Source organism: Anopheles bellator, chromosome X (genome assembly GCF_943735745.2).
Source record: "Anopheles bellator chromosome X, idAnoBellAS_SP24_06.2, whole genome shotgun sequence".
In the NCBI taxonomy this organism is placed as follows: Eukaryota; Metazoa; Arthropoda; class Insecta; order Diptera; family Culicidae; genus Anopheles; species Anopheles bellator.
This window is the reverse complement of record NC_071287.1, coordinates 3,672,313-3,698,038: the sequence shown is the minus strand read 5'-3', so window position 1 is coordinate 3,698,038 and position 25,726 is coordinate 3,672,313. Positions and strand designations below refer to the sequence as shown.

At 46.8% G+C, this 25,726-nt stretch overlaps 5 protein-coding genes across 6 annotated transcripts; 3 read left to right on the top strand and 2 right to left on the bottom strand.

The window, feature by feature from the left end:
* The first annotated feature begins 3,620 nt into the window (after positions 1 to 3,620).
* LOC131213688 (uncharacterized) lies at positions 3,621 to 4,225 on the top strand. The gene is made up of 2 exons (XM_058207789.1): positions 3,621 to 3,780; positions 3,856 to 4,225. The coding sequence occupies exons 1-2, from the start codon at positions 3,724 to 3,726 to the stop codon at positions 4,150 to 4,152; spliced, it is 354 nt and encodes a 117-aa protein (XP_058063772.1). The 5' UTR covers positions 3,621 to 3,723; the 3' UTR covers positions 4,153 to 4,225.
* Positions 4,226 to 5,892: 1,667 nt separating this feature from the next.
* On the top strand, positions 5,893 to 11,486 carry LOC131213438 (phosphoinositide 3-kinase regulatory subunit 4). The gene is made up of 5 exons (XM_058207476.1): positions 5,893 to 5,944; positions 6,202 to 6,325; positions 6,392 to 6,572; positions 6,731 to 10,758; positions 10,872 to 11,486. Exons 2-5 carry the CDS (start codon positions 6,228 to 6,230, stop codon positions 11,284 to 11,286), a joined length of 4,722 nt encoding a protein of 1,573 aa, XP_058063459.1. The 5' UTR covers positions 5,893 to 5,944; positions 6,202 to 6,227; the 3' UTR covers positions 11,287 to 11,486.
* Positions 11,487 to 13,256: 1,770 nt separating this feature from the next.
* LOC131213701 (RNA/RNP complex-1-interacting phosphatase homolog) lies at positions 13,257 to 16,079 on the bottom strand. Its single transcript, XM_058207807.1, has 5 exons — positions 15,949 to 16,079; positions 15,806 to 15,881; positions 13,892 to 14,085; positions 13,709 to 13,755; positions 13,257 to 13,633 (listed from the first exon to the last, which is right to left on the bottom strand). Exons 1-5 carry the CDS (start codon positions 15,966 to 15,968, stop codon positions 13,281 to 13,283), a joined length of 690 nt encoding a protein of 229 aa, XP_058063790.1. The 5' UTR covers positions 15,969 to 16,079; the 3' UTR covers positions 13,257 to 13,280.
* Positions 16,080 to 17,469: 1,390 nt separating this feature from the next.
* Positions 17,470 to 21,880, top strand: LOC131214002 (uncharacterized). Of its 2 annotated transcripts, XM_058208296.1 has the most exons (4): positions 17,470 to 18,027; positions 18,103 to 18,154; positions 18,697 to 18,864; positions 18,941 to 21,880. In XM_058208296.1, the coding sequence occupies exons 2-4, from the start codon at positions 18,103 to 18,105 to the stop codon at positions 21,559 to 21,561; spliced, it is 2,841 nt and encodes a 946-aa protein (XP_058064279.1). In that variant the 5' UTR covers positions 17,470 to 18,027; the 3' UTR covers positions 21,562 to 21,880. The 2 variants fall into 2 exon arrangements, with proteins under 2 accessions (XP_058064279.1, XP_058064278.1); XM_058208295.1 differs by having other exon boundaries at positions 17,470 to 18,154.
* LOC131214003 (poly(ADP-ribose) glycohydrolase) lies at positions 21,804 to 23,812 on the bottom strand. Its single transcript, XM_058208297.1, has 2 exons — positions 23,645 to 23,812; positions 21,804 to 23,559 (listed from the first exon to the last, which is right to left on the bottom strand). Exons 1-2 carry the CDS (start codon positions 23,718 to 23,720, stop codon positions 22,037 to 22,039), a joined length of 1,599 nt encoding a protein of 532 aa, XP_058064280.1. The 5' UTR covers positions 23,721 to 23,812; the 3' UTR covers positions 21,804 to 22,036.
* Positions 23,813 to 25,726: the final 1,914 nt, after the last annotated feature.

Below are 25,726 nucleotides of genomic sequence, written 5' to 3'. Positions count from 1 at the left end.
ACATGAACATTTTGGTAGGTAAAAGGCCATGCAACACGGGGCAGCGACGGGAATTTTGATTTTTAATTTGTTCAAAAAATAATACAAATATTCAATGAAGATTGCGAAAGGAACAACACGGCACGAACGACCATCAGCATCAACTGATGGGCTACAGAGCTTCAAAGAAATCAAATAATTAGTGCTCCATAATCGTCGATTGACAGTCCGGGGCCTTACTGACCTTACTGTTGGAACATCGAAAGGATCAGCGGAATCCTTTTAGAGCGACCATTTGTGAGCTCCAGAAAAATGAGCGTTTTGAAGCTATCGGAAGAGATAGAAACCGAAATGAAGAACCGTTACAAATAAATGAAGAACCGTTACATAGTTACAAATTCTTGTTAGTTTTGGCCACAAATAATATACATAATCCATTTACAGTGGGTTAAATAAATAGTTAAAATGAGCTTTTAGTATCGACATGTCTCAGTATTTTTTACAACGGAAAAAATCAAGTATCGTGCAGTGTTTGTTTTTTTTTTCTATTTTTGGAAGGTTTAAAGCTGTTTTCTTTCTATCTATGGTTTTTTTACCTATGAAATAGTACTGTCAAATAAGTAACGGGATTTTGTGGTTTTCCTTCCTTCCTTATTCCTTATTGACCGTTCTATTTTTGACAACAGCTCACAATGCAGTACCAGCCTACGATCGTCGAAAACTGTAAGCAAAACTGTTCACATTCAACCAAACTTGACTCTCCGTGAGTTCACATCTTCTCGACCCTCTGAAAACATTTTAAACCACCGATAAGCGCTGCTTTTGGTCTTAAATGCTTCACCATCTTTTGACAACCAATTTATGGAACAGAGAAAAATCGACGATGAGCCAAGACACAGGCAGAGCAAAACAGCTGCAGAAAATTGACTGATTGCTCAAAATGGCCGAAATTTTCAACATAAGTGAGTGACACGTGTACAAAAATATAGACCCCCGAAGGGAGCGGGGTGAAACTTCAACATATCCGGGAAGTTCGTTGCTGCCTGGGCGATCCAGATCCGGCGAAAAAAAAACGGCACTCACAGCGAGAAAAAGAACAATACCACTCCCTGCTACAATAGTCATAAATCGTGGAGTCAATTTTCTACCCATTCGACGCCAAATAGCCGATTGTCTGACAGCCGGCCCGCGGAGTGCTGACACCCGTTAGTTTGGGCTTTTTTTACAGCTTTTGCCTCCTTTCTCCGTCGTTGCTTTGTTCTCTTTTTTTATTATACTACTAGGTTGTTCAATAAGTTCGTAGCCTCGATGAGAAAAATACATTTTTACGGTTTGCAATAAACTTTTCTATTCAGCAGTGCTCTTCCAGTACACCAGTACACTTTCCAGGTTTCAACGAGACTTCAATTTGTGGATTCCCTCCCTTAAGTGAGAATCTGGTAGAGCTTCAAAATACGCTTCCACAGCCGTTGTGACGTCATCATTTGATGAAAAACGCTTCTCACGCATGATTTGTTTTCGGTCTGACAACAGATGGAAGTCGCTAGGGGCCAAATCTATTGAATACGGTGGATACTTCAACAATTTGATCTTTAATTCATGGATTGTTCCAATTTTCAAATTGCTCTTGTGACGCGGCACCCACTTTGCACAGAGCTTTCTGAAAACTAAACTTTTTTACTTCAGTCAAAAGATGGATACTGCTCAATGAAATGGGTAGGCTTTATACTAAATCTTTGTAAGTGATTCGATGATTTTTCAATACAATATCCTGTTTCTTAGCTACATTTTCCGCTGTTATGTCTGTTTTTTGAAGTTTTCTACATGGATCGTCTTGGAGGCTGATATGACCACGTTCAAACTCAGAAACCACTCTTTTGATGTACTAATTGAAGGCGAAGAGTCCTTATACATTTTCAACATTCGTTTATAAATTTCCTTTGCTTTTAAACCCACCAAAAATAAAAATGAAATCACTGCACGATACTTCATTTTTTCTCTTGCAAAAAAATACTGTGACACGTCGATTGAAATGAAACTTCACATACGTCCATATAAAGAGTTATTAAAAGCTAGGCTCGTAGCAGCGCCTCGAGTTATCGAGGCTACGAACTTATTGAACACCGCAGTATTTCGCTCACGCACACACGTGTGCGTCTGTGTCTGTGCGCGGCCGTTTTATTGTCTCGTGTTTTATGTGTCCGGCGCTTTCTGGAGGGCTCGCAACTTTTCCGGACAATCGACACTTGCACTCACGCTTTCACGCACAAAGTTATTACCCAATAAATTCGGTGTGTTTTTCGTTCGGTTTCCCTCTCTTCCCCTCGCTATACTCTGTTATCCTTTCCTTTCCTTTTTTTTTTTTTGTTCTTTCCGTTCAATCCCGTTGGATTTGTATATTGTTCCCCGTTAATGTACTGTAAGTTGTTAAGTTGGCGGAACGACGCGCTGGCACTCAGGAGCCCCGCCCGGATACCCGGCCAGTGAAACCAATCGGAGTCCGGCCATTGTTGCCGGTGCTCCGTAGGCCACCGGCAGTCACCGTGAAGCCATGCGTCCAGAGCACAATCCAGAGCTGTGTGCACTCAGCAACGTGATGGGCCAATTGAAAAAAAAAAGAAACGTCGGAGCGGAAGCGCTGGCCAGTGGGGCGAGAGGGCGGAAGCAGGGCGTGACGCGTTCGATGCACAACATAATGTGGCAACAGTGCCCGTAGCAACTACGTAGCACGCTAATGGCTGCGCTCTCCAATTTCAAGACGCACACCGCTTTTACGCTGATGGATGCCCCACGATGGCCTCGTCATTACCATTAGGCCGCGCCACGTCGCCAGGTAAATCCCGCCACCGGTGAAGTGTTGAGGCGGGACGGGGCGGACGGGGTGATATGGGGACAGTGAACTCATCGTCGTCAACATCATCCTCATCATCATCATCAACATCGTCATAATCCCGCGGAATTATTTATCTCGTGCCATCGTCAAATTCCATCGATGATTTATTCGGTGTATCCTTCCACCGGTTCGGTTCGTCCTTTTTTGTATCATTCTTGCTGATGTTCTTCCTTTCTGTTGGTTTGTTTTTCGTTCGCCCTGAGACCAGCCACCACTAGGTAGGAGCTGGACGAGGAAAGTCCTCTCAGATCCAGGTCTAATGGGGCTGGGGTTCACGCAATCACGCAAGTGCCTGGCAGCGTTAGTGTCGTTTACATTAATTGAGATACCTGAGGTGGACTAGAGGAACTTTTGCACCGATCACTGAAACTAAGCCCCCGATCTGTGCCGGAAGTCATGCGGAAGCTCCCAGAGGGCACTAATCCGGAGATAAGCGGGCGCAGGTAGTTCCACAACACTACTCTACCCGTCGACAGTCATGGGTGCGCAAACAGGAAGTGAAACGTCCGCAAGTTGGCGCTGGCTCAGGTTAAGGTTGAAAACAACGGCGATCGTGCTGTGGGGTAAACAAGCGTGCAAACGATAGTATAGTGATACCGCAGGGAAGATAACAGCCCTCGGAGGTGAGTCGTGTGAAGTCTTGTACTGCAGTTAGCAAAGTTTACGATTCTGGCTGCATTCGCGCGATAGTTCATCGACAAACAGTGGCTTGGAAGTTCCAGCAGCCATATATAAGCGACTCCGAGCGACAAGATCCTGCAGACCTGTCGTACCCAGCTCGCATTACTCGCTCTCCGGCAACATCCGGCAGTTCATCAAGTGGTTAACGCCCCAGTTCCCAACCTCCCAGAATGTCTGCGAAGCTGTTCGTTGTGCTGGTTTCGGTGGCCGTTTGGAGCAACGCTCTGGTAAACTATCGCCCCCGGATGACACCCCGGATGGCAGTAACTGATTACTGATTCGCTTTCGCCATCGGCAAACAGGTGACCGGCCAGGAGACTGGGTTGCCGCCGGTGGAAGACCTATCCGCAGCGGATGTGGCAGCGCAACACAAGGCCGTTGTGTTGCACGTACTGCAACAGCGAGCCACCAGTGTCCCGGCGGAGAACAGCGCTGCCGTCGCAGCCGTCCTCGCGGAAGCGGAGCAGCAGCTGGAAGCGTGCGCCGCTGCCTTGGAGCTCCACCAGCAAGTCTGGCAGTACAAGGTGTGTGCATCGGTCGTCCAGCGCCAGGGTCTGGCCAGTCTGCAAGCCCTCCAGGCAACGGCTGGCGCATCATGATCCTGGACCGATCGGGTGTCGATACAAGGGGTGTGATTGAGTTGTTTACTAAACGAGAGCATAATCCAACGTACGGGTACTTTGAACGGGTTTTTTATTTCGTCTATCGAGTCACTCTAATCCTGCAGGCGGACTCCGAATAGTGCTCCGAAAAGTGATCTCTTCAAAATAATCGTTCACGAAGGTAATTGCCTCTTTTATTTCGCTACGCTACATGCCATACAGCGGCCACCTCAATCGATATTTTGTGCATAGACCACCCTATATCTCAGTCAGTCAGTCAGTTATAACTGACTGTTTGATTAGGCGTTAATTTGAAAACAATGACCAATACCAACGCCATCAGCTTAGCTTGCTAGCTTCAGCAAGCAACCAGCATCGCATTCACCTTGTACAGTTGCAACTTGCATACACGATTGTATGCAATGCTCGACGAACATTTACTATCTGGGGTGCCACACGGAGCGTAAGCACTCGATCTGACATTTCAGATAAATGCCAAACTGTTTGCGCTTACGTCAAAACGTTTATGCCTCAGCGGACAGGTAAAACCCGTTATTAAACGCTGTGTTTACAAACAGAGGATAATGTAAGTTTTTATTTGCTGGTGTTATAGCAACAAAATTCAAGAAAAAACTATATATTCAGATATCAACTAACCCCCTTATCGATTTCTATTTTCTCGGACCAAAAACACGAATGTGAAAACGTTTGACATTTCGGTTTTACATTTTAACCCGACCACACGAAACGTAAACGATTTGACTTTTTTGGGCTCCGATTTACGCTCCGTGTGGCACTCTAGTATAGGCCGAAGCTAGAGTGCAAACGAAGATCGAAAACAAAGAGCGAAACCAAACGCAAATCATTACTGGGGGGCTACATGAGGCGTAACGTAATGTTTTTGACATTACAGATTAATGCCAAACTGCTGCGCCTCTGTCAAAACGTTTACGGGTCGGCCGAGGCGTAAACCCGAGCGTAAATAATTTTTGCATACGCTTTGCTTACAAACAGAGGACAATGTAAGTTCTTATTTGCTGGTACAGCAACAAAATTTATAAAAACAGAAAAAATATTCAGAAATCAACTAACCTCTTCAATTTCTAGTTTCTCGTACCGAAAACAAGAATGCAAACACGTTTGACATTTTCGTTTTACATTTTAAACCGACCACACGAAGCGTAAACAGTTTGACGTTTTTACGCTACAATTTACGGTTCATGTGGCCTCCCAGTGGTGGCTTCTTCCACCTGTCACTCTATCGCTGACATTGCAGGGCATCGAACGCTTTCGCTCAACAATGAGTGCATTCTAACAGTGCACGACGGAAAACACAGACATCGCATTAAAATGTTCTTGAAAAACCGATTGAATTTCGGAACTCTAGATCCATAACAACGAAGATTCTTCCCCGGACCATCACGCAACCAGCTATCCCCGGTGCAGAAAACGTTCTTCGGCCTCGTCGCATTATCGGCCTACATTATCATGTTGTTCGTTCCGCTGTGCTTAGTGAACGCTATAGGCACTTTCAAATCGACAATCTGCAGGCGTTCCACATTATCAGTGCGCAGTGTAGCCACATAAAAGATTCGTCAGACATATTACGAGTTTCGGGATGACGCGCGATCGCGCTTGTGGCAAGGGTCATCGTGTGTTTCGTTTGTTCAAGGATTTGTAATGAAACCGAGCCGCACCGAAGGACGTGTTTTGGTGTGCGTCACAGCGATTCAACACTTTCAACTCTGACAAAGGTCTGCGACCACTGTGTACACACCCTAACGTGCAGGTAATTAGATGATGTACCTACGTGTTGGCGCTTTTCCGAATGTCCTTCTCCTGTATCGCCAAATCCGGTAAACGGGAACCCAGAACGACTCATTCTTTGGTGTGGCGGGGAGGGCTTTGGCATTCTTTGGACGATGTACCATTATGTATGCAAGGTTCGGCGGTGGTAGATGGCATTTTTCAGTCGTCATTTCCCTATCAACCACCAATCCGCGAACGTTTAAAGCGTATTGTAACACACACCATTCATCATCGCAGCGTACTGCGGTACCGTTACCAACACGATGGGCAATCAGCTGGTGGCGTTGGCCCCGTCTCAAATCTTCCCGGTAGAGCACTACCTAACGGGAACTTGCGAACTCGAGCTGCAGTTCGAGAAGAGGTGAGTAAGTGAACGGTATAATGATCGTGTCCTGATGATAGCCTTACCACTTTTCCGTGCCACCAGTATGGGCAGTACGCGTTTCATGAAGGTGGCTAAGGTAAAAGTTGATGAAGGACCGGTCGTGGTAAAGGTGTTTGTACGGCACGATCCCTCGTTGCCTCTCGAGCAGCACCTGGAGCGAATAGAATACATCAAAAAGCATCTCGCCAACGCGGTCAACTGTCTGCCGTTCCAGAAAGTGTTGGTAAGTAGGGCCAGAACCTTAAAACATGCAACAGCATCATGAGGTGAAGTTAAATGGGTTGTACGGAGGGAACCCAACAATCTGTTCCATAAGTTTTGCGCTTCGATAACGAAAACCTTTCTGCTTTCTGTTGCCCTCCTTCCACCACAACACTGTAGACGATGGAGAAATCGTGCCTGATACTGCGCGAGTTCGTGAAACACAGTTTGTACGATCGTGTCTCGACGAGACCCTTCCTCACGCTGATCGAGAAGAAGTGGATCACGTTCCAGATCCTGTGCGCGCTACACCAGTGCCACAAGCAGCACATTTGCCATGGGGACATCAAACTTGAGAACATACTGATCACTTCGTGGAACTGGGTGCTGCTGTCGGATTTTGCCTCGTTCAAGCCCACCTACCTACCGGAGGACAATCCGGCCGACTACAGTTACTTCTTCGACACGAGCCGGCGCCGCACGTGCTACATCGCCCCGGAGCGGTTCGTGCTAGCAGGCAGCGGCCCGGAAACGGTCCACCCGAAGGACGGTCCGCTCGTTGGCGACGGGCAGTCATATTGCGGTGGGCAGTTGCTGCCCGAAATGGATATCTTCTCGGCCGGGTGCGCCCTGCTGGAGCTGTGGACCGAGGGTACGGCACCGTTCGAGTTTTCCCAGCTGCTCGCGTATCGGCGCGGCGAGGAGGATCTGGTGCACCGACACCTGGCCGGCATCGAGAACGGGCGCCTGCGAGAACTGATCCGCTCAATGCTGTGCCGAGAGGCGTCCGGTCGAAAATCGGCCGAACTCTACCTCGACCAAGAGCGGGGCCACCTCTTTCCGGTGTACTTCTACGCCTTTCTGCAGTCGTACCTGCAAATGTTCTCCACCGTACCGGTGGTGTCACCGGATGAGAAGATTGCTCGGCTGCATGCTGACATTAGGCAGATTGTGCAAATCCTGACCGGTGGCGCGACCATCGGCCAATTCAACAGCAGTGACAGCACTGACCCTGGTGCGGGCGGTGATGGATCCACCAACGAAGGGCCCGAAGATGGGCACGATAATGACGGGCTCATCCTGATCACGAGCGTCGTAACAGCGTGCATCCGTGGGCTATGCTACTGCAAATCAAAATTGCTGGCCCTACAGATACTGCAGACGCTCGCCGAGAACACCACCTCCGAAACGATCCTCGATCGCATCCTGCCGTACATCCTCAACCTAGCCCAAGACGCCGAACCGCGCGTTCGCGTGTCAGCCCTCAATACGCTGACTGCCTGTCTGCAGCTCGTGCGGCACCTACCACGCAGCGACGCGAACGTATTCCCTGAGTACATTCTGCCGGCGATTGCGCCACTCGCCACCGACAGCTCAACTTATGTGCGTATGACGTACGCGAAAAACATCGCCACCCTGGCCGAGACGGCGGTCGGTTTTCTCGAGCAGTCGCAGCAGATGTGCGAACTGGAAAACGTACCACCGCCGCACTACGAAACCGAGCTGAGCGCACTGCACGAGATGCTCCACCAGGCAGTGCTCGCGCTCCTCACTGATCCTCAGTCGACGGTAAAGCAAACGCTCATGGAGTCGGGCATCACAAAGCTTTGTGTGTTTTTCGGCCGGCAGAAGGCAAACGACGTCATTCTATCGCACATGATCACATTTCTCAACGACAAGGAAGACCGCAATCTGCGGGGTGCGTTCTTCGGGTGCATCGTCGGTGTGGCGTCGTTCGTCGGACACCACTGCTCACCGATGCTTATACCGCTGCTGCAGCAAGGGCTGACTGATCCGGAGGAGTTTGTGATTGCCAAAGCAATTCACGCCACCACGCTGCTGATCGAAATTGGACTGATTCAAAAGCAAGGCACCATCGAATTCATTGGCGAGTGCGCGTGTTACCTGAGCCACCCGAACCTCTGGATACGCCACGAAGTCGTCGAGCTGATCGCGACCGCCGCCCGCATCTCGAGCTCAGTGGACGTGCAGTGCAAGGTGAAGCCGTCGATAGCCAACCATCTGAAGTTTCCACTCATCGACATCGAGGCCCCGGATCTGCTGCTCGATGCGCTGGTGCCTCCGGTCCCGCGTCCGATCTACGATGCCGTGCTACGCGCCCCCGACATCGGTCAGCTGATGACCGTGTTGCGAAACCGAAAAGCCGCCCGCTACCATCCGACCGGCCAGCCCGTTGCGCCAGATGCCGTCGCGGAAGTGCCTGTTGCGGTGAGGAACCTGTTTCGGCGGCTCGTAACCGACGGCCTGACGGCGGCGGTCGAAGCGCAGCTGCTCGCCATGGAGACACATCTGGTTAAGCTGCACCGCTACAAGCTGGCAGCGGAAACGCGGCTCGTGCCACCATCAGGTTGCATCGTGCTCGACTACTTCCCGGATCTCATGGAAGAGATATCGCTGGCGGGTGGTGATGTTGCCCAAGACGTTGGGAAAGGTGTTGCTGCCGAGGCTACGGCCGTCACACTCAAAGCCGGTGCTAGGCGACTGGTACGCAAAAGCGAATCCGATAATGGTCACAATGGTTACCATGTGCTGACCACGGTCGAAACGCAGCTGCTCGCCATGGAGACACACCTGGTCAAGCTACACGGCTTCAAGCTGACACCCGAAACTCGACTAACGCCGCCATCAGGCTGCATCGAGCCGAACTGCTTCGTGGACGCCATGGTCGAGATTTCACCGGCGGGCAGTGATGTCACACAGAGCATTGGGAATGGTCCGAACGTTCCGCCAAGAAACGGTGGTAAGCAACTTGTACGCAAAGGAGAGTCCGTCAATGGTTACAATGGGCAGCAGATGCTGACCGCGATCGCTACTAAGTTTCCTTCGCCAATCTCACCAGCTCGCGAGGCTTCTGGAGCCGGGACCGGTGTTGGAGGTGCGCTTGGTACCAGTGGTTCCGGTACCGCCGGCACGCACGTACCCACGATTCCAACGTCCTTACCAGGGCCAGTGGAGTACAGTATGCCCGAGCGTACGAGCAGCGGTACCGGTGTTGGAGGTGGTGGAAACGGTAGCAATGGTGGTGATGGTGGCGGTGGCGGTAGCGGCGGCGGTGGAGGTACCGGAACGGCAGCCCAAGACCGAGTGACCAGCTGTCGGCAGGAGCTAGACGCACTAGTGGCGAAGCTCCGTAACCGGTACGCTACCTATCAGCACCATCGTGAATGGCGTGAATCGAATGCGGTCACGCCGCCCCTTCCTACTGGCTGGACGTTGGGCGGCAAACCTGTCGCACACCTGCAGGAGCACCAGGGAGCGGTCAGTCGGTTAGCGGCGCTAAAACCCCACGCTGGGCCGCTCTTTGCTAGTGCCTCCATCGACGGCACCGTACGGCTATGGGACTGCAACAAGCTGGACGGCCAACAGTCGGTCAACAAGTCGCGCCAATCGTACCACGCCCGCACCCCACTTCATGCGGTGGCCGCATGCGACGCTGGTCAATCGTTGGCGGTAGCCGGCAGGGATGGTACGCTATTGCTACTGAAAATCGACACCAACTCGAGCAAAATGGCACTCCAACAGGCGCGCCATCTCGAGCCGGACGTGCGTCAGCTGAGCTGCCCGTTCTGCTGGCCGAATGACTACGACGGCCCGGTGGTCGAGATGGCACCGCTCGAGACACACGGGGCGCAAAGCGTGATCGTGTACGCGACCCTTTACGGCACGCTCGTCGGCTGGGACATCCGCACACCCGAGCCTGCCTGGCAATTGCAGAGCGACCTACGAAGCGGCGTCATCACGACGTTCTGCATTGATCCGACTAGTTCGTGGCTCACCGTGGGTACCAGCAGTGGGCGGCACATCTGCTGGGACCTGCGCTTCCAGCTACCTATTGCCGAGATCAAGCACCCGAACGATGCCCGTGTCCGGCGAGTCTCGCACCATCCAACCGAGTCATCCTGGCTGGTGTCGGCGCTCCAGGGCAACAACGAGGTTAGCGTATGGAATATAGAAACTGGGCACCGGCAGCAAACATTTTGGGCGAGCCCGAACCCGCCACTTTCGCACACCAGCGCATCGACGCAGTGTGTTTGCGCGATGGTGCAGGGGATCGTCGACGATCGGCCGTTTCTGCTGACCGGCGGTGCTGATCAGCGTATCCGATACTGGGACCCGTTGAATATTGAGAAGTGTTCGCTGATTGTGCCATCGGCGAAGGACTATGCACCGCTGAACATACGTTACGAGTAAGCAAAGGCATATAGCACCCAAATCGTGAAACCTACCACATAATCATTGTTTCGCTCTCTTATGCTTTTCGTCTTTTTTTCTATGTTCCGTTTTACTTTTTTGGACACAGGTCGCGCCTTATAGATGGGACAAAGGTGATTTCCGAAGATAGTAGCGGCGGCACGGGTGCTACCGGAGGAAATGGTAGCACTGTCAACAGTACCATCAATAACACCACCGTCAACGCCGCGAACAACACCGCTAACACCACCAGCAGCAGTATGAACAATAACACCACCAGCTTGGTGGCTGAAGCGATCACGGTCGTTGGTAGCGGCGCGGGCAGCAGCAGCAGTGGCGGTGAACGGACCATGCGGTCGGACAGCGGCCCAAGTCGAACCGAAACTGACGATCCGCGAACCGGGCCGGACATGCCAAGTATAGGTCACAACGACGTCATTAACGATATGCTGATGTGCCGCACTGCGAAGCAAACGTTCCTTGTGTCCGCGAGCCGTGACGGTGTAATCAAGCTGTGGAAGTAAAATGACTCTCGTTGCCTTTTCTCTTTTTTTATCTTCGTATTCCAAACTGACGATACACTAAAGATAATCGTAAGCATTTCTTGGCTAATACTAGCAATTGCTAGATAGAATTATGTTTCTGAGCAGGCTTTCAATCTGCGCTACCTTCTTTGTTATATCGTGTATATCTTTGTTATATCGTGTACGTGTACCGTGTTATATCGATGAAATAGAAATGAAAGCTTTTCAAAAGGAAAGTTGAATTTATTTTGGTTTAATGTGATAATCTATTACTTGGATCTATTATATCCTTCAAGCGACAGGGAATTCAGCTTCGTCGAAGAGCGACGCTGCCAGCTTTTCTACCGGAGCTGCTACTCAACACTTCACAAACTACCACGATGTTAAGCTTCACTAGGCTGTCGATATCAGTGGTGATGAAAATATGAAGAGATACAATTTCAAATCTTATGCCCAAGGACCAAACCACATTTGCCCAACCAAGCAACGGTACGCGTTGCATTGCCCGCGGTCCATGGCACATGACCGCGACATAACACACCTTCAGCATTCACACGTCAGCTTACCACCATGGATTGGGTAAGAACTCGAATGATTGGTCTTTCATTTGTTATTTACGTTAGTTTGGCGATTTTACGTTGGTACTCCATATTTTATTACGTTGTTAATGGTATTGTTTTGTTGTGCTTACGTCGGTCGAGCGGGTTCTTCTAAGGTTATTGTATATCAAGTGAGGCCGACAGCTTGGACCAGATAACGAAATTCCAGAAACCTTTTCCAACATAACCATAACCGTGTCCACAACCAACCATGGTGTGTTAAAAAGCCGTTATATATGTAGGTTAAATTCTATCCCCTTTTGTATGCATTCATCGCTCAGATAAAACATAATCGTCATTTTCAGATTTCATTTAACTAATAACTAACGTTTTTTGTTATTCATCATCTTTTAAAGCCGAATATTTAGTAAAAAAAGATATATATCTACTTAAAATCACGGTGATCAAAATAGGAATGCCACGGCTATGGAGTAGAGTTAATGATGATGGAAGCATTTGCTTTCAACTCGAGTCAATTCTTGGAATTAGTTAATATTTTTAAACAGACCTGGCCAAAACCAGCCTGCCCTTGGTATAATCTACATATTAGATTATTAGCCTGCATAATCGCAGATTTAGACCTTTCGGTTCCAGCTTCTCCGGCCACTGCTTCAGCCTCGATGGATTGGATAAAAGATAAAAGTATGATTTTCGCTACGAAATGCAACGAAATACTTAACTATACATTTTCAGTGAAATGTATCACGATACAGCCATAATTCACCCTTGCCGATCCGTTGTCCCACATTTCTCTGCCTTATCGCGCCCGAATCGCGCGCACTCCATGGTCTGCTGTCCATGCTGTGGGGCACCCTTTGAACATGGGCCATTGAGGCAAATTAATCTTAACGTCATACGTCTAACACTGGTGACCCAAAATTGGGTACCATGCGGCAAGGAAATTGTTTTCCAGTGTTAGCTTATTTAGTATTAAAGTATCACACCACAAGCGATGGAAGTGTACAATACTGCACGGTCTGTATGCCAAGCGTCCGCCGAGAACTGAGATGCTGGGCGAAAGGGCGCCCCCTTCAACTTGAATCTCCGGGGCGGATCGCCCGCGGAATGTCCATTTCGAGCATCGGTGGCGACGGAGATGGGTTAACTCCAGGGCAGCGGATTCAAAAAGAAGGGCCGACGCAAATGGTGACGGTAACGATGTGCACTGATAATAATTATGCGGCTGCACGCGGACGTTATTAGTTGCGGTTCACGACACCGACGCTGTGGAATGCCATCCAGGTTTCGTCTCCGGGAAACACTCGAACACCACAATCTTTCGATTGGTTCAGGAAGCTCTCCAAATGCTTTAAAAAGTAAAGAAACATCGCGCTGGAAGTCCAATGTTACAAAAATCTTGATAATTCCACTTTATTATTTTCTAAAACAAGACATTCAATCAAATACGGACCGTTTCGGCATGGCTTGGTAACGATCGTTGTAACGAGGCGAGTAAGAGTGATGTCTATTTTGGTAAAGACGGTCAGGATTGGACACTACGATTGGCGTGTTGTGTCGATCGTCAAGAGGGCTCTGTCGATAGCGAGCCTGTGGTAAAGTCTTCTGGCTTTGCTTCATCTCGTACAAACTGTTCAGATAGTTGGGGCGCTCCATTTGGTGGCCACGTTTGTGGTTGAACAGTTTGATGGCGTCCTTGGCGCGATAGCCGAGCTCCAAGATGAGGTACGCACACACCAGATATCCGGTGCGATTCAGTCCGTGTGTGCAGTGAACACCAACATATTTTCCTGCAAAATCGATTATCGAGACGCGCGTCAGATGAAAGGGGGACTTCATTACCACTGAACTGATGAAAACCTTACCTCTGTTTGATCGATCTCTTATGAATTGTTTGACTATACTGACAAAACTGTCCGTGCGCGTGGTAAGGTGTCCACCCCAGCAGCAGAGACCGCCCGAAGGCCGAAAATGGGGGGAGGGGTAAAGGGTAGCAGTAGCATTACAAATCCACATCGGGGCTTCGGCCTTCGGGCCACCGTCCTTACCGTTTCACTATGCTAAACTCAGGAATCGCGTGGCCTCTCACAAACAGCTTTTGATACTGTACACTGTTGTCGGTGAACTCGTTCGGATCGTAGTACCGCGTGGTGTTCGTCAAATCGATTATCAGTCCCAGGGAAAGCGTCTCGATCGCATCCGTTGGAGTGAAGCGTTTAGCCTCAGGAACGCCCGTAAAGTGCTGCAGGAGAGAAAGAGAAAGCAAGCAAACGATAATGTGTCAATCAATTTATGTCGCCAGTCACATGGTTATGTAAGCAAGGGAACAAAATTAACTTAGATCAGTATATTTTACTTTTTATTCATCTTCCCAACAGCAAATGTTATGGAATGTGGATATCGACTGTTGATCACGTTGAATCGAGAACAAGCTCGCCAAGGAGAATCGGTTTGACTGGCCGTTGATTGGCCCCGCCCGATCAACTGCCGATTTCGAGATTCAATCCGATCCGAAGATACGATATCGAATGTAAATTATCTGCATTGGACCCATCGTCGCAGGAGGATGTAACGAACTAATCAACTCCCGAAGCCCACTCATTTGACTGCTTCTTCTCAGGCTCGAGCCCCGATCGCGACCAACTCATCAACTCTAATCGCACCAGCAGCAGAACCTTTGCTCGCAGCGCACGGTGTGAAATCGTGGCCGTAGGCAGAGATCGGCCGTCACGCCGTCGCGCCGCCGGACCATTACTTTTCTTTTTCCCTTTTTTTAATTACTACATCGACTTCAATCGCGTCGTGAACGTTTTTGCCAACGCAACCCAGAGGCGCATCGAAGCGTCCGCGTCGGACTCGGTGACGATCCGACGATCCGATATCGAAAAGAAGGCGCGGCTCCTGCATCGGCGGCGGCGGCTGCTTCTGCTGATGCTTCCCGAGTGATCCGATGCGATGGGGACGGATCATGCCAAGAAAGATGCTACGGGAGCACACACACGCACCTGCAGAGAGACCTCACAGTGTGGGCACTTGGAGCCGCCAGGGAAACGGTCGCGCCTCGCGCGAGAATCAAAACGCCGTTCGCAGCCCAACAACAAAGTAAACAAATGCTGCTTGCCATGGCATTCCACCGTAGACTCTGCGATTGATCGTCGTGTGATCCGACATGTGATCCGTGTGCAGCGTCGTGTGCAGTTGGAAGTGGATTTAATCCAACAAATGGTTGGTAATTAAAGCCTACGCCAATAGCGTGTGCCCAAGAGTGGCGCATTTGAGAAACAAAAGAATCAAATCAATACGGGAAATAACGTACAGAAATTTTCTAATAATGTTTCAAACATAAGAAACCGATTGTAGCGTCCGTTAGATCCCAGCATCATGTCATTATCTCGTGCCGATCCTACGAAGGCGCTTCTTGTGGCATCTTTTATACCATGCCTTACTTGCGTCTTGCTGCGACATGGATCAATTTTGACTACGGGCTCCTTTTGCATACGAGAATGATGAATCACCACATACCGAACGGGGCCGGAGCCCGAGCGCGAATAATCCGGATTTACGGTGCAACATTCGACTTGTCGCCCATTCCCTTTTCTAGACCAGCCGCGGCAAAGTACCCGTCCGGCCAGGGAAAGATGCGTGACGTGTCACGCATCTTGAGGGCGCTTAGAACGAATGTATGAAGGAATGAACAACATGCAGGCACCACCAATGATGCTATCTGGCCGCGCCGTCTGGAGAATGGATTTTCGCGATCCGTTTTGTGGTGCATTTACGACTCTGCGAAAGCGTGTTGTTCTGTTTACAAGTGACTCATTGATCGGTTCTTCAATGGAACCTCCATTCACGCAGCCGAAGTCGTGTTGGCCACCAAAATGTGGCACAGATTTCTTTGTGGCGTTTTTGAATCTGATCAATCACAATGTCCGTAAGATACATGAACGGCACAAATAACTTACGTTTTCCGAGAGTGGAACTTTCAGGGCGATAAAACGATCCGCTATCGTGTCACTGTAAGAGCTATACTTAAGCCATCTAAAACAATAAAGCGTAAGAATCACAGTAGCAATCGAAAACACACACGTATCACAGGAATACCCACCGATCAGGTATTCGCGGCATGTTTCCTAGCTTTACTGCGACGCCAAACGATTTGACGTAACTTCGTTTCCGCTTCGTGTGGCAGCAAAAACATAAAAACGAAATGTCTACCGTGCTTACGTTCGTGTTTTTGGTCCGAGAAAATAGAAATAGAAGAGAAATCAATTGATTTCTGAATATTTTTTCTGTTTTTATAGATTTTGTTGCTGTACCAGCAAATAAGAACTTACATTGTCCTCTGTTTGTAAGCAAAGCGTATGCAAAAATTATTTACGCTCGGGTTTACGCCTCGGCCGACCCGTAAACGTTTTGAGAGAGGCGCAGCAGTTTGGCATTAATCTGTTATGTCAAAAACATTACGTTACGTCTCATGTAGCCCCCCAGAAACAGTTTTGCATTTATCTGAAATGCCAGAAAATTTATTTGCGCATCGTGGAGCCCGCCAGTTAGCGTCGCCTTGCACTCTTAACCAAGTGAACGCTTGGCTAAGCCCTGAATGAACTTTTACCGCCAAATCTACACAAACACAAACACATGGGCAGAAGATTCATGGGCAGATGAAATATCCCGAACTTAAAGGCCGATCTAGACGTAACGATTTGTCTGTGCAATCGCGTTTGTAGCGTTTGGACCGGCCTTAAGAAAGAAAACGCATTTTTGTATCACAATTGGCTTTGTTCATTACCGCCGTCTCCATTAAGAGGCACGTGTTCATTCCAGCGCCGCTCTAAAATTTCAATACCGCTTTTGTCGAACGATTTATCTGTTGTCCTAAAATAGGAGTCAGTTTCAGAGATGACCTATTCATTCGAACAAAATTAGAGCATTTTTTAAGGTCTGTAAACAGCCAGTAGCCACTTGGGGTCAAATCTGGCAAATACGGTTTACGGTGGGAACAATTCGAAGTTGAGTTCACGTAGTTTTCCCATTGCTTTGATTGACCTGGGAGACGGTGCATTATCTTGATGAAACAAGATGTATTGTTTTGCCTTTGCTTTAGAGGCAAATGTCGGCTATTACTGCCATACGCCTCTATAATACAAAAGAAAAAAAATTACCTTTGCTTTGGTCGTTTCTGTGCAATTTCCTGCTTCAAACGCTCCAATAACGTTAGATAATATTAACGTTGATGGTATTTCCCTTAGCAAGATGGTAGAAGAGGATTACACCGCTGAAACCATAACCTTTCCACTACTAATTAAAATAGCGATGAATGCAATAGGGCTAGCACGAATGAATTCAATAGGACATTTATGTCTTAGGCTCGGGACTTTTCAGCCCATATGTTTGTCAGCAAACCCAAAATCGATTTATCTATATAATTGAAAGCAGCCTTTGAAAGTCTTTTGACGAACAGGAACAAGGTGAGAATGAACATGAACATTGAATGAAACACTTCAAGTACCGAATATATAGAGCCTACGGGCGGTGTCACGCGTAACGGCCAAGGAGCGTCCGTAATCTACAGTCTACCTTCATGAAGAAACGTTTCAGTTATTTATTTATTAGATTATTTAGGCGATGTCCGTAAATTCTTAACGCTCACCCTGAAGCCTCATCTGCAGTAATTCAATCCGATAGTCAGCGATACCGTCTTCGCGGGCCGGTGCATTGTGCTGTTTATGTTTGTGAGTGCGGTCGAATTTAGCTCGGAGACAAACAACTCACATAGGATCTGGCTCTATCTCGTATCTCGTGAGAAGCGAAAATCTCGGTCACTTGAACCATCGTGTCGTATAATTTCAATCAAGGCCTGGTACCCTCAAGAGATAGAGAAATATGTCAGGGCTTTGGCCAATCAATTGTTGTTGTTTTCGTCGAAATCTACGCTATTGTCCATACTGTACCCGGTTCATGGAAGCAAATGCTTGGCCATTAGCACAGTGTTAAAAACATATCGATCTGATAGAAAAGTAGCAATATACACCAATACACCAATGTAACACAGTATCAGCGATCGACGAAGTCAGTGTTACATTGTGGCATTTCGGGGCTTTTTGCTCCCCGCCTAAAGACACCGAAATCATGATCGTCGACAACATTGTTCCTACACAACTGCACCGAATTCAGAGGACAAAAGGTACGGCTAGGTACGAGGACAAAAGGTACACGACGTAACATATGAGGGTATTCACTCATTTTGTTCATTGAAAAGATGACTACGCTAACGGATCTTCAACAGACAGACATGGCTCGATTAGTATTGAGTAAGTAATTTGTTGAATAAAGTTTAAATCGTAAATCAGAGAAGTTTAGAGACTCTGTGCGTTTGACTCCGTACCAGGTGTGTAAGTTGAAGTCGTCCGATTTTTTGAGTGTATAAAATACATAATTAATCTCTAAAATATTGAAGAGCTTCAAAATATTTTTCATGAAATAATCACTGTTTAATGCTCATCTTTCAGGCAAACTGTGAATTCCTATGCAACAGAACTTTTGTCGGAAACGGAACGAAATTCGACATTTTAATATGCTGGAAACCCAAGTACTTTACTTTGTTTGCAGAATTACTAACGTATTTCTAAGACTTTAGCTCAAACGAAAACAATGACGTACATTTCGGGGGAATGCATAGAATCATGTGGACCACATCTAGAACAATAATCGGACAATTTTAACTCACAGACCTGGCGAAAAAATAGCTTTCACAGTTGAATGATTAATAGATTTTGTGCTTTTCACGTGATTTAAACATTCCATAGATTTTCTAATTTACACATTCTTTATACATCTTCTGATTCACAAAAAGCTTACATGTACAGCCAGAAAATGGATGATCTTGCTACACAGTTTTGCCAAAGACATCCTTATTTAACACGTGAACGAGAAAACTTGGATAAGAAGTTGAGGATGATTAACTATTCCGGTCTCACGTTGGAAGAGTGTATACAAAAATCCTCTGCAGACCAGCTCAAATGTAAGTAGAAGAAGTGTTGTAATGCCATGCACTCAACGGTTAAATAATGATATGGGGACATTCTACTATTTACCAGTGTACAGGCTGGTGGAAAAGTACGGTCAAGGTGCACCTGTTTTACACGATCCTGCTTTATCATTGCTGGAGAAGTTGGAGTACTTATTAGAACAAGGCAGTGCAAGAACATTGACAAGAATGCATCAACCAAACGACACTGAGCCTCAACCACCTGCTACGAGTATACGCGTCTTAGAAGATATTTATTTGGGGAATATTCTACAAGATATGAAAGCTAACACAAGCAAGATCGCAAATGCAAACAATCAAACGACGCAATCAAACAATCGTCCATCAGAGCAGCTGGTGCAGGGACAACAGATGCTATTGACTGACGTTCAACAAGAAGACGATAAGGAGGTGTACTGGATACTACCAGATCCGAATGACGATGGTTACCAGTTGGCTTTGGCGTTGGCGGACACGGTCAACAACCGGTCGCACACACACGAATTAACAACACTTCCATCGCTGCAGACGGTAGATATTGGGACCACCGTTAACGACGAAGGCACAAATAATCTGGAGATGACAGAGTGCAACGAATTGAACTTTTTAGGTTTAAAAGACAACCATTCCAGCGTAGTGAGCAATGGTGGTACACTACCAACGACAGTAAGTACACAGATAGCCAGTGAACTTCCTAAGGAGACGCCTCTTGCAATAAGTAGAATGGATGATCAAAAACGTAATTTCAAGCATGCTTTACCTGAAAAATCGAACTTGTGTTTTGCTCCGACGTCTATGAGCATCGAAAAATCATCTCGCAGTGAATCGAGAGATTGTATAGCGGAAACAGCGAAAATATTACCGACTGTGTCCCGGGAGAAGAGATCGTACGTACGGCGATTGGATTTCGACAAATTTTCGCAAGAACCAAATTCGATAGAGGCTTTTAGGCACACGAAAGACGTGGGATACGATAGGTGCCATGCTAATGCTACCGATGGTCGGTTGAATCCGAATTTAAAAGCTAGTGTCGTTTCGATTGCGCCATTTTCAATTTCCTTAGGCGATATGTCTATGAGCATCAAAGTGGCACCATTAGAACCGCCAATGCCAGCGACGAACGTAATTAGCACAAACGAACTTAAAACAAGTTCAGCAGGTCCGGATGAGCCACACGGGGATGCCGCTTCGACGGCACCGCCGGTGCCTGTACTACGTTATCGCAGTGCTGAGGACAACGCTAAAGCAATGGCCGAATGGCAGCGGATTCGATCTGTCAATAGTAACAACTTTGATATTCATTTACGTCGAACGTTTGCCGAGCAAGAAACACAAAAGCAAGAAGAGCATAGAAAACAACTGCTCAATCGGAGAAAGTATTGCCGAAAACCAAAGTTGATCTCCAAACCAAAAATTGTAAAAACACACCCGAAACGAAATGGGAAAAACAATGGCCCTGAACTAACAATGGCACAAAAGCGAGGTAGTCCAAGAACAAGGAAGGCACGAAAGAATGCTTGCATTGTTCCTAAATCGACCAAGCTGAAAAAACAAAGAGGAATACTAGAGACGGAAAAGCTGTGCAATGAACGGGCGCAACCCGAAACGTCCCGCAAAACTCGTTTGTCGCCAACACCTACAAAACGATGCCCAACTGAAACAGATGCACCAGTTAAAGAAAGCATTACTAACACTGAGTCTTCATTACCCGTCATACCGGCAGCGCCATCACTGCCGGCTGCATCGCCTTATCTACTAATGGGCACAATTTTTGCGGACCAAGATTTTGACTACTTGAACTCGCCGTACAAACTCGACCCAAAGACGAACAATCCGAGAACACCGCGCTACCTTGTCAAGGAAAAACCTTGCACCTCTTCTCCCGAGCAAGAAAAACCCAACACAACAGTAATAGAAACTTCACGAACAGTACCCAACAGCTCAATTCCATTTGATTCGAGTACGCTTGAAACAAGCGATGGGATTTCCCTCTCCATGAACAGTCCTGCAAACGATTCAAACATCGTAATCGATAACGTACATCTTCTTTCAAACAACCCAACCCACAACTACCGTGTTTCACAGACTCACGTAGGTAGTTCCTCCAAACTTTCAACATGTGATTTACCACTTCAGTCAAGCAGTTTAAGCGTACACGAATCTAATGTCAACAGTCTGCCTAATGATGCGATCGATTGTCTAGAAAGTACAACTACCGTTGGGACTGATAGTGATGTACCCGAGCGTCAAATGATCGCTAACAATCGATCGAACGAACAACGTGAAACGATATTTTATTTGCCAGTGCCACGCAAGATCGCAGCATCTCCATCATTATCAGTAAGGCTTGAAGAGGACACGAGACTTACGGACACACAAAGTTTGAAAAGTATGGTTTCAAGTAAGCACATGGAAAACGCAACAACTCAAAAGGAGGATGACCGCAACCAACACAATCTGACGATGCGGTACAGCATGGGTGAAACGTTTCATTTCGCGCCGATAAATAATGTAGCCAGTGCCGAAAATCCAAAGATGGGTGTAAGAAAGCGAACATTGAGAACACATTTACAAGGCACCGATCCGATACTGGAAGTTTTCAACGGTGAGGCAAGGTTTACCATTGCATGTTCCAGGCTTGCAATACACTTTGAGCAGCAACCAATGCAGCACCCAGCGTCTGATCGGTAGAATAGCTGTTCATCCAGCTCGTCACAGCAACCGAGTCCGAGTTGTCATTGAACTTAAGGAGTTTGATATCGACCAGCACGAACAGATGCAATAGTTACGTAAGGTAGGTGTCGAAACTTAGTGTACATTACTTGTTTGGCTTACGAAACAGATGCAAGAAGTATTAACTAATGAATTCAAACGCATGTGAATATGAAATTTGAAAAACAATATACAATATAACAATACATATATATACAGCGCTCGTTTTTTTATTGAATACAAAACCATAGCATTAGGCATAATGTTTTGACTACCATTTCCCACGTGCATCAACAATTCCTGCTCGTAGGACACCATGCAAGAAGATAAAATAAAAAGTAATAAAGTGAAGTAAAACAATTTCAATGTACAAATTGGAATCGATCTCGAAACAACCTTTCAGTTGATTACATGATTTCGAAAATTCTGATTCTAACACTAAAAGAATGCGTACTCAAACTTCAGCTAGTTGTTGGCGTACGAAAGAAAAGAGGTCCTGATTAGTGTTCCGCTCCGTCTGGTACCGCACGAGGATGTCGTATAGTGTCGCCACAGGTACGCTGCGAGCTGTCAGCACATTATACATCGCAACAATGTCATCCCGTAACTCGGCATCGTCCCATGTGAAGTAGAGCAAGGGACGCTTGGTAATGCAAGCCATCATTAACTGAACTAGAGCCTTCAGCTGAACGTCACCCCCGAACGCACCGCAGCCCCAGTTCCCGGTTGCGATACCAGGTACCGGTGTGCCTGCATCGACGAGCGTGGACTTAAAGCCCACATATGCTTTGCGTAGCTCGCGTCGAATAGCCACCTCGCAAAACTGCTGGTCCGGGTCGTTGCGCACCTGCAATGCATCCAAGCCGACAATATAGCAGCGGCGCCGACCACTAGAATCGCGAGACCGCGTATCGTAATAGTCGCCCCGATAACGGAATGATGCCGCGTAGTTACTGAACGTGCTGTACTGTTCCGTACCGTACACGAAGTACGCCTCGTTTCTCTGCAGCTCTTCGAACAGAATACGCGCGACAAGAAGCTCCGGATTTATCACAAACCGAATTTCCTCTTGCACGCAACCGGCGCCTATCACGCCCCCTCCAACGCGCGGATTGGCGAAAATCATCTGTAGCAGCCCGTCAGCGGATGGACCATCGATACTTCCTCCGACGGACACGCGCAACGGCCCGCGCTCTCGACTGAATGTGGGTGATGATGCGTTCCACCACACCAGTTTCCCCCGCTTATCTAGCGATCGACGTTCGTACGTTAGGACACCGTTTGGCATGCGATCACAAACGCGCCGCAGGTAGTTAAGCAAGCACTTGAGTTTTTGCAATGCGGCTGACTCTCCTCTGCCATACAAGGCAACGAAGTTTGGGTTGCTGAAGCGAATGGTCCGACCATGCATCCGCTCATTAGGATCAGGGAGGGTACATAAAAAAGCGTTTGCCACTAGACAGGCGGCCTGCTCCTGACTCATGGAGACGGCAAGGTTGCTTCCAGCCATAAGCCGGGGCAACAGCACGGGGAAGAGCTCAGGTAGTCGTCTAGCCAGCTTCACAATTTTAGGCAGTGTTGTCCCGAAGAAAGTGTTGCGCTCATTTATCTCGCATTGCTTGCCAAGTAGGAGATGCAGCGCCTTGAACTGGATGTCACCGTGCTTTATAGCTGGGTTGTACGAGCGTATAACTGCCTCAAGTTGCCGTGAATCCAAGATCTTGTCATCGAGCATATGACATACTCTCGCCCACCGGCACGTCGTGTTGTCCTCGTACACCGATGCAAACCCGAAATCCACTTTCTCCAGCAGCGCAATACGCTGGTGCTGTTGTGGCACGGGTGTTTCAGTACCCTTCGTATCGTAAGGAAGCTGATAGAGAACTATGTGGTGTTCGGAGCTCTCGATAGGGGCGCAGTGCTCGATCCGATCGGTTTCCTGGAAATGACGAACCTCTTCTAAGGAACATGGTCCATCTTTGGTCCATCGACAGCCACCATTTCGGAAACGATAAAAAGGAGTTGTTTAAATGAAGGACGCTGGACACCTAAAGTTACTAACCTTTTGACGCGTCTGCTGTAGACGTCGAGGGCATCGACAAGGCTAACGAACACATTATATCGAAATAGCAACACATGAATAAGCAATTAAACCGCTTGCTGAGTACATCCTAATCATGTTCAATCATGTTCGTAATCAATAGAGCCGGCTATTGGAACCAAAATAACAGGACATTACAGATTAATGCCAAACTGCTGCGCCTCTGTCAAAACGTTTCACAGTGGGGAATTTGTATGGGAAAGACGGACATATTTATTTTTAGGAAGAATCTATGGACTTTTTTCAACGTTTTTGTTTTATTTGTATGTGTTTTGATCAAATTCAACTTTCTATGTGCAATACGCGCGTTCAAGTACATTAAATAAGCATTTTTCGTTATTTTAAGGTTTTTAAACGCCTTAAGTATGCAATCTGCATTACACAAAAAAAAATTAGAGCACTATCGAAGAAGCAAATATCGAATTTCTGCCACAAATCGAATGCCTTGTGAGTTTGAAATAGGATATGGAATGATCAAGGAGCTTTACCCACTCCGTTTGTGGGATTTTTAAAGCAAGTGGTTATTACCATCCAGTATCCAACCCATGAACTATTTTTAAACGTTTGATAGGATACTTATTAGTCTATGTCTTCATCCAACCTTAAATCGATATTATCTACTTGGTTAAATCGCAATAAATCGTCATTAATGTTTTCTTCCATGATAAAAAATTCTTTAACTACATCAGTAAAATTAATTCCAGGCGTCTCCTCATGCATCAGGAATTATTTTCTTAAAATAGAAATTTGCAAAATTTGTGGCAGAAATATGTACTTATTGGAAATGTTTAAAATTGTTCAAACTTTAATTGTAATGTTTCGTTTGGGCAGAACACCGCGAAACATTTTTTGCTGCATTACCAAAGTTGAAAAATGGATTTTTTCTTAGTTTTCTATACTAATTCCCGATCAAAATGTGCTAGCCATACCCAACGTAAATATTTGACTATTTCACATGAAAGAAGAACCATTACCATCATTACCTTTCGAATGATGTATAATATAGGAACATTACCGTTGCAGAACTGTGCTAACGATCGCGTTAAAGTAGCTGATAAAAGATGGTTTTAAAGAGCCATTTTTATCACTCTTTCGACTTTGACAGATGAATTCTCGGAATCTACACAACATGGAAGGTTAAAAATTCGGATTTGCCATAGATAACTTATGTATTTTAGGCTGATATGACTGAAACCTAAAATTTTGAAATTGACCTATGACCGCCTTCTTCCCATAGTGCACCTGTCCCACCATAGCACGAGTGCAGCGAGAGTCGTTCTATTGTTTAGTGTTTGCTTCAACTGTCCACTTTTACGCGCGCGCGTCTCAAAAATATGTTGTCTCATTCATGTACACTATACTATTATTTTAAATTATGGTCAAAAAATCAAATTCAAAAGAAAAAATAAACAAACAAAAACAAAAGAAACAAAAAATTGGTCATCATCATTCAGCTTCCGTCAATGAGTGCAGTAGTTTACAAGTCTATACTAACAACATTTACCTAACTACTAATTTGATGTACAGAGCGCACCTTCGTCTAAACTCCCAAATGTTATTTGTATTCACTATCTCTTTGGGCATTGAATTAAACCATTGGATACCCTTTACAAATAAGGAGTTGTCGGCAATTCTCGAAAACATCTTTAAAATTCTTGGCTCTTGTGCTCTGCGTGTATGAGGCCTTGGCAATTGGTTCCTTTTTATTAAGATGTTTGCTTGAACCGAGCCTGCTTTTGACGAAAGTACCACAAAGCATGTTTTCTTTACGTTTAGAGCAAGCTTCTTGTACTTCAGCCAACCATCCAACTCAATCAAATCGCTATTCATTAGATTTTCTGCTACTCTAAAGTCCCTATACGAAACAAATATGAATGTATCGTAGGCAAAGAGATTAATTTCGCAAGACCGTAGGACCTGTTTCATGTCGTTGATATACATGGTAAACAAAATTGGACCAAGAGCACTTCCTTGAGGAACTCCAAGAGTGTTATCGATGCATTCGCAAACAGAATTTTTAAAAACCGTTCCCTTTAATTTTGT